The sequence below is a fragment of the Suncus etruscus genome, chromosome 9 (assembly GCF_024139225.1).
Source record: "Suncus etruscus isolate mSunEtr1 chromosome 9, mSunEtr1.pri.cur, whole genome shotgun sequence".
Taxonomy (NCBI): domain Eukaryota; kingdom Metazoa; phylum Chordata; class Mammalia; order Eulipotyphla; family Soricidae; genus Suncus; species Suncus etruscus.
In genome coordinates, this window is record NC_064856.1 from 97,091,094 (window position 1) to 97,104,995 (window position 13,902).

General features: G+C 48.5%; 1 protein-coding gene across 3 annotated transcripts in view; it reads right to left on the minus strand.

The window, feature by feature from the left end:
• Window positions 1–4,198: 4,198 nt before the first annotated feature.
• The window catches only part of CELF1 (CUGBP Elav-like family member 1), a 111,937-nt gene continuing 102,233 nt past the window's right edge, over window positions 4,199–13,902 (minus strand). For 2 of the 3 annotated variants that reach the window (XM_049779676.1, XM_049779675.1), the window contains 3 exons: window positions 13,030–13,215; window positions 8,800–8,943; window positions 4,199–8,035 (listed from right to left, as the gene is read on the minus strand). In XM_049779676.1, coding sequence (XP_049635633.1) covers window positions 7,908–8,035; window positions 8,800–8,943; window positions 13,030–13,215 — 458 coding nt within the window. In that variant the 3' untranslated portion in view covers window positions 4,199–7,907. The remainder of the gene's footprint in view (window positions 8,036–8,799; window positions 8,944–13,029; window positions 13,216–13,902) is intronic. The other variant, XM_049779673.1, reaches the window with a different exon arrangement.

Here is a 13,902-nt window from a genome sequence, read left to right on the forward strand (position 1 = left end):
CCAGCAGTGCTTAGGGTTTACTCCCAACACGTGCAATTTTTTTTTTTGGCCACACCTGGCAGTACTTGGGGATCATGCCAAGTGGGGCTCAAGAATCTATAGGAGATGCTGCTGAAAACATGCATTTTTTCCGGACCACACCCATTTGATGCTCAGGGGTTACTCCTGGCTAAGCGCTCAGAAACTGCCCCAGGTTTGGGGGGGGGGGGGACCATATGGGATGCCACAGTCTTTCCTTGGCTAGCGCTTGCAAGGCAGACACCTTGCCTCTAGCGCCACCTCACCGGCCCCGAAAACATGCATTTTTTATGTATGGTGCCAGGAATAAAAGCCAAGATAGTCCTCTTGTGCATACTTCCACTGAGCAAAACCCCAACTCTGAGCTAAACAAGTTTCAATGTGAACCTGAGACAAGCAGCACAGAAGTGCAGAATGTGGTGGACAGGACTACACTGCACAACTCTCTGGGGCCATACCTGGCAGCTAGTGGGTGAAACTAGCTCTAGGAACTTTTTGCACCTAATTTCTCAACTCTGAATGGCCCTAGACCCTCGATGGCAAACCTATGGCACACGAAGGCCTTGCAGCTGGCACGTGGGAAGGGGCCTGCAATTAAGATACTAGGCGGGAGGCGAGTGTGCCGGTGTCTGCTTTGCAGCTCACCTGACAACAGGGCCGGACTGGCCATTGGGAGGACAGGGCATTGTGCGGCAGTTTGGCATTTGGGCTCAAAAAGGTTAGCCATCACTGGCCCTAGATGGTCATTAGGAGCTCAAAAGCAGAATTTCACTTGAAACCCTACCCTGACTTCACAGACCATTTTGGGCTAACAGTCAGCCCTTTTGGGAAAACGCTGGTGCCTATTTACCCCAATGGATGGGAAGGTTCTGGTCTCACCTCGAGAGAACCACGGCCACCACCTCAGCAGTGACCCAGGTTCGAGTCCAGCTTCTGCATGTACATAGGCCAGCGGGGGCTGAGGTGTCCAAAGACCCTTCAGATATGTCCCAAGACCTTGTTCTGAGGCCAGCTCAGGAGCTCACTTGGCTTTGTTTTTTGGGTCACACTTGACGATGCTCTGAACTTAGGAATTACTCTTGGCAGTACTTAGAGGACCATATGGGACACAAGGGATCAAATCCGGATTGGCTGCAAGCAAGGCAAATGCCCTATGCGTTCTACTATGGCTCCAGCCTCATGATTTCACAAGGAGCTGGTGAGCTATTGGCCTAAAGGGGAAGAGGCCCATGCACAGGCCATTAGCCAGAATGGGGAGCAGCACAAACAGGGAGGCTGCTGGGAAAGTGGCAAAGCATTTCTGGGGCATGTGGTAGAGGCACAGGAATTTGCCAAGACAGCCCTTCTCCCATGACTTCTGAAACAAAGGTCTTCTTGGGGCTGGTGGAGACAGCCCAAAGGGCTAATGCACATGCTCTTTGAGTTTTAGCAGTCCCCAGTACCACACCCCAGAAGCACTGTATTGCTCCAGGACGAACACAAAAGATGCCCCCCCCTTTCTGATGTCAGATAACCGACCTTAGAGCCCAACCCAAGAACCCACCGTCCAAAACAACTGTGAAGACAACATCGTTCTTCTCAAACAGTTTAATAGCAAATAAACAAAGGAAGGTACCACACTTGGCAGATACAAAATGACTTCTTGTCTGTGTGTCTGTGCAATTAAAACAGATTTAGGTTCCCCATTGGGACAAAAGGAAAACACACAAAAAAAGGAAGGAGATTCCCTTTTAAACACATACTCCCTTGCTTCAAACTTGTAACAATTTTTTCTTTTTTAATCCACTACACAAACTGTGATCAGGTCAGAAAAGCGACAAGGGCTCTTCTTTGCCTTTTTTTTTTTCAAACCATGAAAGTAAAATCCATAATTTTCTACATAGTACAACACAAGTTCACACAAAAAAGACATTTTTCTTTTTTTTGTTTTTGTTTTTTCTTTTTTTCTTTTTTTTTCTTTTTTGCAAATCAAAACAGGAAAGAAAGGAAAAGCTCAAACAAGGTAAAGGAAATGCATTTCCACGGCTGAATCACGACTTTGAGTTGACTGAATCCCGTTGCTGCTGCAGAACAGACTGTGCGTTTGGTCATAGTGGCAATTTTTTTTTCTCTTCACATTGTGAAATCACTTTACATTGTTTTCTAGTAGAAAAGGCAAAAAACTGTACAAAACCCCTAGTGTTAAATACAACGTTTGTACCAATAAAAAACTCACACAGGTTTGTCTCCAAAATGTAAAGTTTCTTTTTTTTTTCTTTTTAAATTATTCACAAAAAGCAGCTGGAAATCAGAAAGGCAGCTGCCGCTCCAGGGCCTCAAATCCATGAAAACCACCACAGAACAATTAAACAATCAGAGAGCAAAGGAAAAGGAAGCAACGTCCAATGTTTGGCATTTGGTTTTTATCCACAGGTTTCCCCAGAGCTCCTCTTGGAATTGAAAGCAAAATATATTGGCAAACACAGATTCTGAACACACGGGAAGGGGGTCTTGGCGCCTTCTGCCAACAGAGGCGGCTCTGTGCAGTCAGACTGTGGGGTGCTCGGCAGCCTCACTCAGGCTGGGGTTCCTGGCCTCTTTCCATCCAATCACCCCTTTTCAGGAAAATTAAGCAGCCAACCTAGCATCCACTGGGGCTCTGGCTGGCCGTCCTTCCCTCTCGGCCGGGACCCCATCCTTCATCAAGCCCAGCAGGGATGATGCCAACAGTGCTTTGACCTTCCCCACCCCCACCCCCAGTCCCCCAGCTACGCCCTCTCCACCCTTCCGTGGACAACCCCACCTGCCAGCTTGCCCACCCAGCAGCAGCTTAGGTCTGGGTGGGACCCATCACCAATGCCTCACTCTGCCACCTCTCACCTCCACGGACCTGTCCTATAGCCTCTCCTCTCCTCCCGCTTCTCACATTCCCACTCAATTCCCTAAGACCCTGAGGCTGGATGGGGCCATGAGAGGAGGGCACGTTCTCATGAAGGAATCATGGAATGGGCTGGCCTGGGCCTAGCACCTGGGGACAGTAGCTATTTGGCTCTTCACCTGACTTAAAAATAAAACAAAAACAAAAACCTCATAACAAAAAAACAAAGCAAAAACAAACAAACAAAAAAAACCCCACCCCCAAACCAAACAGACAAAAAAAAAAAAAAAAACAAAAAAAACAACCCAACCCCAAAACAAAAACAACCACAACAAACCCTGCCTTTACCCCAGCCCACTAGCTAAGCAAGAGCAGAGCTGCAGTGAAGAGCCAGTGCAGGGTGTCTGGTGCCCAGGGCTGTAAACAGTGTGAAGACTGTAGTATTGTGCTTGTCACCAAGGAAGCGTGGGCAGGCAGGGGTACTGCCACTTAGTGCACAGATGGCCTCCTCTGAGTGGTTAAGAGCACCCTCCCTTTTCTGCAGAGGGCTCTCAAGACCCCGAATGCCCAACTGCAGCCACCTTCTGGGTTCTAGGTCTGCATCTCCTGCCTCTCCAGGCCCCCTTCCCACTGGCCTCTGGGCGCAACAGCAGCCTCCAGGAGGCCACGCTGAGGCCCAGAGGCCACCTGAGGGACAATCTAAGTGCACAGGCAAACGCTCTATGGACAAGAGAGGATAAAGTCGCCACTTCAAAATAAAACAATACAATCTTGAAGAAAAAAAAAAATCAACCCCACGACAATTTAAAACAGCTTCTTTGAAACCCTTTTAAATCGATCAGTTTTTGCACAAACTATAGAAAACAGAGAGGTGAAGGTGATATATATATATGTATATATATACGAAGGTGTGAAGAAACAGCAGGAAACATGCAAAACTTGTTTTTTTTTTCTGGGCATAATCTTAGTAGGAAAAGAAAAATTCAAAACAGCAACACAAAAACAATACAAAAACAAAACAAAAATAAAATTCAAAGCATCACATTTTGCTGTGGAGACTGTAGGAACAGGCAAGGAGGTGGAGGTGGGCACGGCAGGGCCCTGGGGCAGGGGCCCAAAGGATCTTGAGGGCGCCCGGTAAGTCTGTGACAGGGAAGAAGTCATGGGCTGGCTTGGCCCAGACTGCAGCCTGCAGTCAACAAGGGACGGGGTGGGTGTTTTCTGCAATTAAGAACTCAGAAATTCTAACAAAAATCAGAACACAGGTGGTCTCCTCAAGCCCCACAAACTATCTCAGCAAAATGTGCTCAGGAGCCTCAGAGGTTTTAGTGACATCTTTTATTTCATTGTTTACTTCAAAATTGTCTTTAAAACTAAGCACACAGAAACAAAGCCTAGAAACAGACTGGCTGTGTGTCCACAGAAACACAAACACCACGCGGTATGTGCTAGTAGGGCTGCTCTGAAGACAATTACAAAGAATTGGAATCACAAAATCAAGTGGTTATCTTATGAAGTTCTAGAAAAATAGATTTTTTTATATTCAAATGCAAGTTTAAATATTTCCCCTTCAGCAGTCGTTCTAGCAAAACCAATTTGGCAACACAAAAGAAAAAAAAAAGAAAAAAAAGAAAAAACAAAGAAAGAAACAAACATAATAAAAATACACGTCAGCATCAAAGGTCAACACAAGGTCAAAGGTGAGAGTTCAAGCATCAGAGAAGCTGAAGAGACAGGGATTTGGACGATGTACTTGACGCCACATCGACATGCTTTAGGCACAACGATGAACAAACGGCAGGAATCTAGAAAAAAAAACAAACCAGAAAGAGGGAGACCCACTGAGTTACACAGAGCAACACATCCAAACAGAGAGAGAGAACAGAACACTGTGGACTGCCCTGCAATGAGGGGCGGGAGGGGCGGGGGCCAGGGAATGACGAGGAACTTTTGCACATGCTAACAATGGACACAGGGAGAAGTCAAAAAAGGACATGGAGGACATCAAGAACACATCCAATTGCCAGAGACAGGAGGGAACCTAAGGCTTGGATTTCCCGGGAAGCCCAAACACCCAAGAAGGCTTTCCAGGAGAGGCGGATCTCAGAGCCCACCAGGGAGAAAGCAACTGAGGCTGGTGGGGCAGGACCATTTTTTGGGAAAAGGGCAGGCTTTCTCCTCAGACCGATGGGGATGGATGGCCCTTGTGCTCCCAGAAATCCAAGCTCTTAGCTTCCACGTAGGTCCTGGCCACTGCCTGGAACCCAGGAAGGAGCATCTGGTGGCATTCAAGATGAATCAATCTCATGATGAAACCCAAGTAAGAAACAAAACTACAACAGAAAATACATTTTATATACGTGAAGACCCACACGGCAGAATAGAACTGCTAGTCCCCACTCTCTGAGCTGAACCCTTTCACACTGACACTCGTGGGGGAACAGTTTCTTCACAAAACCAGCTTTGGCCTGGGTAAGAGAACTGTGCTCAAGGGTGGTGCTGCTGGGTGAACTGGCTGAGCGGGGGGGAAAGAACAGAGAGAAGTGCCTGGTCTCACCAGCTGGCCACAGTGGCTGCCCAGGGCCCGGCAGTGGCACAGGCTCCTTTTAGAAAAGAGCGCCCACAAACAGGCAGGAAGCCATGGGGACTTGGAGAGCGGTTTCCTAAGGACCCTGACCCCAGGATATACCCATGGACAAGTGACGCTGAATGGGAGGGAGGGGGAAAGGGAAGAAGTGGGAACAGAGTGGAGTTTGGGCTCCGCAGACTCCCATGGTGGCCAAGGAGAAAGACAGGACAGAAGGAAAGGGAGCCCAGCACCTGCAGCGCCCTGGGAGCACAGCTCTCTCCTGGGCCAATTCACAGCATTAACTCCGCCCCCCTCTGACAGATTAGCCGGGCTGCGAACAGGCCACAGAAAGTCAGTAGTTTCAATCATACACAGCACCCTGTGTGTACAACAATCACATTCTGGATTCTATAAAATCCTGGCCTTTTCCAGAGATATAATTTAGGTAATAAATATTCTCCACCCCGGAGCTGTATAAAACTTCTATAAAAATAGAAACGACATTCTTGGTTCCAGCTGGTTGGGATTCAGAACAGCGCCTCCCCAACCTAGCGTGTTTTTTTTCTTTTTTTTTTTTTGTTTTCTTTTTTCATTTTTATTTTTATTTTTTGCATTATTTAAAAAAAAAAATCCCATCGTGACCCTGGAAGCCTTTGGAACAGTTTTATCCTTAAAACACAGGACACATTTCTCCCAGTGTGCAGAATTCAAGTTTAACATGGTTCAGCTTAAGAAAGTTGTTTCATGTTTCTTAGAGGATAACGGACCAAGTTATCACTATCACAGAAGGGAATAGCCACCCAGCTCCAGCGGGTGACCGACAATCTGTACCCTAGCAAGATGACCAATTCCTGTCTGCGACCCAGACTGACAGCACGCCAGGTATGAGCCCCCCCCCCCCCCAAACTCAATAGGGGACAACCCCTCTTGGTCTCTTCTCTGTTGTGAGGGGCCAGGACTCAGGTTTATGGGGCTCAAGAACCCAGGGACCCAGTCCCTGGTCTTGGCTAAAAGACACATCCTCCTAGGCTGCCTCTACCAGGTGCACCTTTCCCAGCGGCTCGCCCTTCCCAGCTCCAGCTCCATAGTGTCCCTTGGAGCAGAGGCAGAGCCCAGTGGTTACGTGGGTCATGGCAAGTGCTGGATTAACTGTGGGAGTCAGCAAGGAGCTGTGTGTAAGTACAAGGACTAAAAGGAAAAAGATAATACTGAGGTAAATGAACACTAAATCCACACGGAAATTGTAAACGTCCTCTTGTCACCTCTGTCCCCGAGCGAAGATGGGGCTGGAGTGGTCGGGAAATGTGCCTATGCCTTAGCATGTCTAGAGGGGGGACACCTCAACCAGGAAGGCGGGTGCAGACCTCTCAATTCTTTCAAGTACGAAGCCAGGTATTGGCACACAGAGCCTCTGGCTTTCCGAAAGTGCCCTTCGGATTCAGGCACACCCAGGAGGAGCACGGTGGCTGCCTAACCCCTCTCTGGGGAGAGGTGCCCCCTTTGGTGAGACAGGACAAGCCCCCTTCTTGGGCCTGCCCCTCTGAGAGAAACCTGGGATGGAAGTGAAACATCTCGGGATGGAGGTGATGCTCCGGCTGCGGTCAACTACCAGGAGGGAAACCAGACAGTGTCTTCCCTCGAGGCCTTCCTTAAAGAGACCTGTTAGGAAATGAGCCATGGTCTAATCATCTGGCGTGGAAATAATCGAGCTCACTCTCTCTGACCAGCTGTTTCTCCTAACTGTGACCACCGGGTGCATCTCCCTGCTTTCTGCCTGTCAGGCTGACTAACAGGTGCTTCATTTTCTGAGAAGCATCAGCTGCTTCTTGGGAGATGGCAGGAATCTTGAACAAGAACCCAAACAAAGGTGGCAAGAAAACTCTCAGTCCCCATGCAAGGCAAGTAGGGGGAAGGCTCCATGAGCAGCTCCGGGGTAAATGGGCATCAAAGCAGCCCCACCCACTCCAGACGCCTTGGGTCCGGAACTGGGTGCCAGTCCTCAGCTCACCCCTCACATTCTCGGAGATTCTGTGACTCAGTGTTTGCTTTCACTGAGTCCTCTCTCGGGGAAGCTGGGGCAAATTCTGATCTTCGTGAAATGTTTCTCCACCCCATCTCCCTCAGGGAAGAATAGTGTTGGTCCTTCTCAACACATTGGTTACAAACACAGCAAACTTTAAATAAAGGGGAGGTAAAAAATAAAACAGAAAACCAAAACTCAGGATATGGCACCTAAACTCCAAAGTAAAACACTGGAAACCAAAGCACAAACTTGTCCTCTGTACGAAGCGAAGCTCCCACAGAAGGCAGTAGCCGAGTCTTCAGGGCAAGCTGTGCCTGCGAGAGTGGCAGGGATCAGGGTCCAGGGCTGTCAACACACAGCTTTAGGGTTCCGATTGTTAAGGGTGCTCCTCCCCCACTTACCAGAAGACCCTCTCACTCCAGTCTCAGAGGGGAGCACGCTCAGTAGGGCTTGCTATCATTCTTTGAACGTTTGAGCTGCACTTTAAGTCGCTTCATGCCAATCTGAAAGCCGTTCATGGACTGGATGGCAGCTTGAGCGGATACAGGATTGTCGTAACTTACAAAACCTGCAGAGTCAAGCAGAGACTGAGCTGAGGGACATAAGGAGGCAGAGAGTCTGAAACATCTCGCACGTGGAAAAGCTGCTTTTAGAGTCTCAAATAGCAATGTGTCCAAGCAGGGACAAGAGTTCTGGAGAGGGCCCAGAGAGATAGCACGGAGAGATAGCACAGCGGCGTTTGCCTTGCAAGCAGCCGATCCAGGACCAAAGGTGGTTGGTTCGAATCCCGGCATCCCATATGGTCCCCCGTGCCTGCCAGGAGCTATTTCTGAGCTGACAGCCAGGAGTAACCCCTGAGCATCGCCGGGTGTGGCCCAAAAACCAAAAAAAAGAGTTCTGGAGAACTAACAAAATAAAGCATGTTCTGAGCAGTACTTGACTCCTATGGTTACTTTTATGTTTTCCAGCAAAATCAGTTTATCTGGTCACACCTGGCGATGCTCAGGTGTTACTTCTGGTTCTGCACTCAGTAATCATCCCTGGTGGGCTTGGGGGCCCATATGGGTTCTGGGAATTGGGCCTGGGTGCACTGCCCTACTCACTGTACTATCGCTATTATCTCTGAAATGACAGTAAGACAGAAACCTACATCTGCATTACAGAAACAAAAAATTTAAGGTGCGAAAGAAGGCCATACATTCTGAGCAAGGATGAGTTAAAACAGTAATCCAAAGGTAAATCCAGCCCTTTTAGCTATCGGTTTCTTTGCTTTTTAATAATAAAAGGGTGACACCTCCCTCCCCATTCCAGGCCCCAGAATAGTCAACATACCAAAACACTTGCTCAGGTTTGTCTGTTTGTCTATGAAAACCTTGGCAGACACGACATTTCCAAAGGGCATAAACATCTGCAGCAGGTCCTGATCGCCAAACTCCTGGGGCAGGTGGTAGATAAACAGGTTGGCTCCCTCTGGACCTTCAAAATACCCGGTGATTAAAAAGATTATCAGTGTTAAATTAAGTACATGCATTTCCCTGAACCAATTTGTCTTTCATTTCTACCTATGTGGAAACTCACTGTCCCAATAAATAGATTCACTGGAACAATTAAAGAGTCTCCAAATATAGCAGAATGAAGTGAAGGACAATCCCTGAGACCGATTCCCTCATCAACTTTGCTCCACACTAAAGTACATGAATTTGACCTTGTGGAAGGAAGGTGTGCTAGGAAAGTAAAGCTAGGAGAGGGGGCTGAAGAGAGAGAGAGAGAGAGTACAGCAGATAAGGTGCTTGCCTTCATGCAACCCAACCAGGGTTTGATCCCTGACACCACATAGGGTCTAAGCCCCATCAGGAATGACCGGAGTGCAGAGCCAGGATAAGTTCTAAGCACTGTTTAGGGCTGCAAAGTCAGAATGAATAAAACAAGCTGAGCTGGAGAGAGAACTCCAATGCGGAGCGCACGCTTCGTCTGGAGGTAACTAACCCCTGAGTAGCATCAGGTGTGGCCTCAAAACAAGAGAGGCCAGATTCGAGATAGCACAGTGTATAAGGTGTTTGCCTTGCATGCGGCCAACCCGGGTTTGATCCCCAACATCCCATATGGCTACCCAAGCATCCCTGGGCTGATTCCTGAGCGTTGAGCCAGGAGTAACCTCTAAGCATGGCCGGGTAACACCCCCCAAGACTTTGTGTGTTTTGGGGACACACCTAGCAGTGCTCAGGGGTTACTCCTGGTTATTCCTGCACTTAGGAATCACTCCTGGTAGAGTTCGGGTTGTCCATATGGGTGCCAGGAACTGAACCCAGGTCAGCATGTCCAAGGCAAGCACTGTACTTGCTGTACTACTGCTCCAGTCCCAAGTAGAAAGACCTTAAAAACCAAAGAGATAACCAAAAAGTACACAAACAGGTAGCTGCCAGAGGCAGAAGGAGGAGCAAGGACTGACCAATCCACCAATAAGAGGATTTGGGTGAACCTATCATGGTGGTGATCACTCAGGACTGTGTTCATCAGGGTCCATAAAGCTTTAAGCAAAATGGATGAATTTTACCCCAAGTAAATGTATCCCAGAAAAAGAGGTGACCTTTAACACACATGCCACAGGGCTAGAGAGATACAGGGGTTAAGGCACTTGCTGTACATTACCCTGGTTTGACTCTGAGAACTGCATATGGGTCCTGGGAGCACCACCAGGTATAATGCCTAAGGCGCCCCCTTCCTCCTAAGACAACTGCAGCAGGCCCTTTCTGCAGCCCCCAGGCTCCCTAGCTGCTGTTAAAACACATTATAGAACAATGATACACTTGGACCCAATTTCTTGCCCCTCTCTAGCTCGCCATTTCCTTCAGGTTTCTGTTGTAAGAGCAGCGTCTCTCTCTCCCTCAACACTTGGGGCAAATGCTGTGCCTTTGCAGAGCACACCTGTCCCTTCCCTCTCCTCTCCTATTCAGCAGCTAGAACATACCACACTTCTTTACTTGTTTACTGTTAATCTTCACAGGCCCACCAAGTCCCTCACTACCATATCCTCAGACATCGCAGTATCTACTTCAGAGCAAGGGAGGGGGCAGGAACCCAGACTCCCTGGCTTGTCTTTCCCGACAGGATCTAAGGTGCATCCACTTTATAAAAGAACTGTTTTTATAGCCTACCTGCAAGTCTCCTAAAAACCCTCTTCTGAATACACCAGTCATGGCACAACACATACTTCCCACTCTTTTGTTGTTTGTTTGTTATGGGCCACAATTGGCAATGCTCAGAGATCATTCCTGGCGGTGCTCATGGAACACTATAGGGTGCTGGGGATCAAACCCAGGTTGGCCACTTGCAAGACAAGCGCCCTACCTACTCTACTATCATTTCAGCCCCATATTCCACACTTTCCAACCAGGGACTACAACATTTAATGTCCCATTACACTTCAATGTTTCTTCAAGCAAAGCCTAGGTGAGAAAGTGATGGGACTCCTAAATGACAGAGCTAAAAGGGAGGCCAAGTAAATAGCACACTCTGATGTATAATATAATCTTTAAAGATTTCATTATGCTGGGGCCGGGCGGTGGCGCTGGAGGTAAGGTGCCTGCCTTGCCTGCGCTAGCCTAGGACGGACCGCGGTTCGATCCCCCAGCATCCCATATGGTCCCCTAAGAAGCCAGGAGCAACTTCTGAGTGCATAGCCAGGAGTAACCCCTGAGCGTCACAGGGTGTGGCCCAAAAACCAAAAAAAAAAAAAAAAAAAAAAAAAAAGATTTCATTATGCTTATTGTATCAGGTACCACATTTCTTTAGTACACGCTCCCCAAGTACCACAGGGAATGACCTCCTTCAAGCAATGTGCTGGATGTAGTTCCCATAACCAGTTAAGAAGTGGTTATTAGGGGCCCGGAGAGATAGCACAGTGGCGTTTGCCTTGCAAGCAGCCGATCCAGGACCAAAGGTGGTTGGTTCGAATCCCAGTGTCCCATATGGTCCCCCGTGCCTGCCAGTAGCTATTTCTGAGCAGACAGCCAGGAGTCACCCCTGAGCACCGCCGGGTGTGGCCCAAAAACCAAAAAAAAAAAAAAAAAGTGGTTGAGTGGTTGTTTGGGGCCAGAGAAATAGCACAGTGGCGTTTGCCTTGCAAGCAGCCGACCCAAGATCTAAGGTCATTGGTTCAAATCCCCGCGTCCCATATGGTCCCCTGTGCCTGCCAGGAGCTATTTCTGAGCAGATAGCCAGGAGTAACCCCTGAGCACAGTCGGTGTGTCCCAAAAACCAAAAACCAAAAAAAGAAAAAAAAAAAAGTGGTTGTTTGGGGGTGTTTTGGTTTGTTTGTTTTTCAGTCTCACCCGGCAGCGCTCAGGTGTTCCTCCTGACTGTGCTCAGAAATCGCTCCTGGCAGGCTTGTGGGACCATATGGGATGCTGGGATTGGGACCACCATCCTTCTGCATGCAAGGCAAACAACCTACACCTCCATGCTATCTCTAGAAGTAAGGCGTCAGCCTTGCAAGCACTAACCTAGGACGAACTGAGGTTCGATACCCCAGTGTTCCATATGGTCCCCCAAGCCAGGAGCGATTTCTGAGTGCATAGTCAGGAGTAATCTCTGAGTATCACTGGGTGTGGCCTCCCAAAAAAGTTTTTTATTAATTGCTTTGGGGCCATACCTGGCAGTACTCAGGGGATACTCCTGGCTCTGAAATCTGGATCACTCTTGGTGAGCTTACAGGATACTGAGGATTGAACCCAGGTCAGCGGCAGGCCAAGTCAAATGCCCTACCTACTGTACTATCATTCTGTCCCAATAATAATAATTTTTTGGCTTTTCGGCCACACCCGGTTGACGCTGAGGTGTTACTCCTGTTAATGCGCTCAGAAATCGCTCCTGGCTTGGGGGACCAATTGTACCACTGTTTCAGCCTAATCAGAATTTAAACAAAACAAAACAAAAAAACCTTGGAGTCAGAGTGATAGCACAGCGGTAAGTTGTTTGCCTTGCATGCGACCAACAAAGGACGATGGCAGTTCGAATCCCGGCATCCTATATGGTCCCCTGTGCCCACCAGGGGCAATTTCTGAGCACAGAACCAGGAGTAACCCCTGAGCACTGCTGAGTATGACTCAAAAACAAAAAAAACCCCAAAAACACCCAAAACAAAATACCTTAGACCAGGCAGAGCGATGGCACAGCAGTAGGGCGTTTGCTTTGCACACGGCTGACTCAGAATGAACCTCGGTTCAATCCCCGGCATCCCATATGGTCCCCCAAGCCAGGAGTGATTTCTGAGCTCATAGCTAGAAGTAAACCTTGAGTGTCACCGGTTGTGCCCCAAAAACCAAAAACCAACCAACAAACAAAAAACCAAGACCAAACTATAGCCCTTAGTGCTAGAGATGTGGGACAATGGGAGAAGTGTGTGTTCCTAGGGAGACAAAAACAACTTAACTCCATTTCAGGAGGGTATATAAAGGATCTATGTGATCTAAATCACATACAAAAAACAGTCCCAACGCAGAGTTTCTTGGGTGGCTCTCTCAGTCTTTCCCTGCCTTCCCATTGCTCACTGTAGGCACTCACCTTCCTTCTGGCTCCCAGCAGCACCAATGCTTTGCTGTGTCAGAAGATTCTGGTTGTACAGAGTGGGAAGCGCAGCAGCAGCATATTGCTGGATCCCCGAGTAGGCCTGTGTGAGGGCTTCCATGGTGCTTCCGGTGCCATTGGAGAGGCCACTGCTGCCCAGGCCACCGTTCAAAGCAGCCATCCCTTGGTTGGAGAAGAGAGCAAGGTAAGTAGATCAGGATGACTCAGGGACGAGAAAGCTGAGCAGCACATGCAGGGATGCATTGAAGGGCAAAGCACCAAATCTCTCCCAGTGCCCCTCTGTTCTCCCAGGGAGAGACATCAGATTGAAGTGAGATTTCAGTCACTCACAGGCCTCAGGGCTGAATGAGGACATAACAAAATTCTCACATAGGAGTGCTACTCCTCAGTCCCTGTAACCTGTGTGGGAAGTGACACCATTTATACAGGATCCGCCTGTCTCTGTGGCTTTTCTGGGTCACTTTCCATACAGAGCTAGAATTTGGTAAGGAGAGTCCCAGGACTGAGGACCACACCAAGTGCACCAAGTGCATGGCCTACAGCAAGATGCATCTAATACTTATTCCCAAAGCAGCAGCTGACACTTTGCAAGGTGCTCAGCATGCAGTCTTTGTCTCATTTAACTTCTTAAAGCCTTCCAAATATATTAGTACCACTTCATGGATGACAGAAACTTTCAAATGGTGGCTGAAATACAACTGGTTAAAAGGCAGATGGGGGGGGGGGGCGGGAAGGTGGCGCTAGAGGTAAGGTGTCTGCCTTGCAAGCGCTAGTGTAGGATGGACCTTGGTTTGATCCCCCGGAGTCCCATATAGTCCCCCCAAGCCAGGGGCGATTTCTGAGCGCATA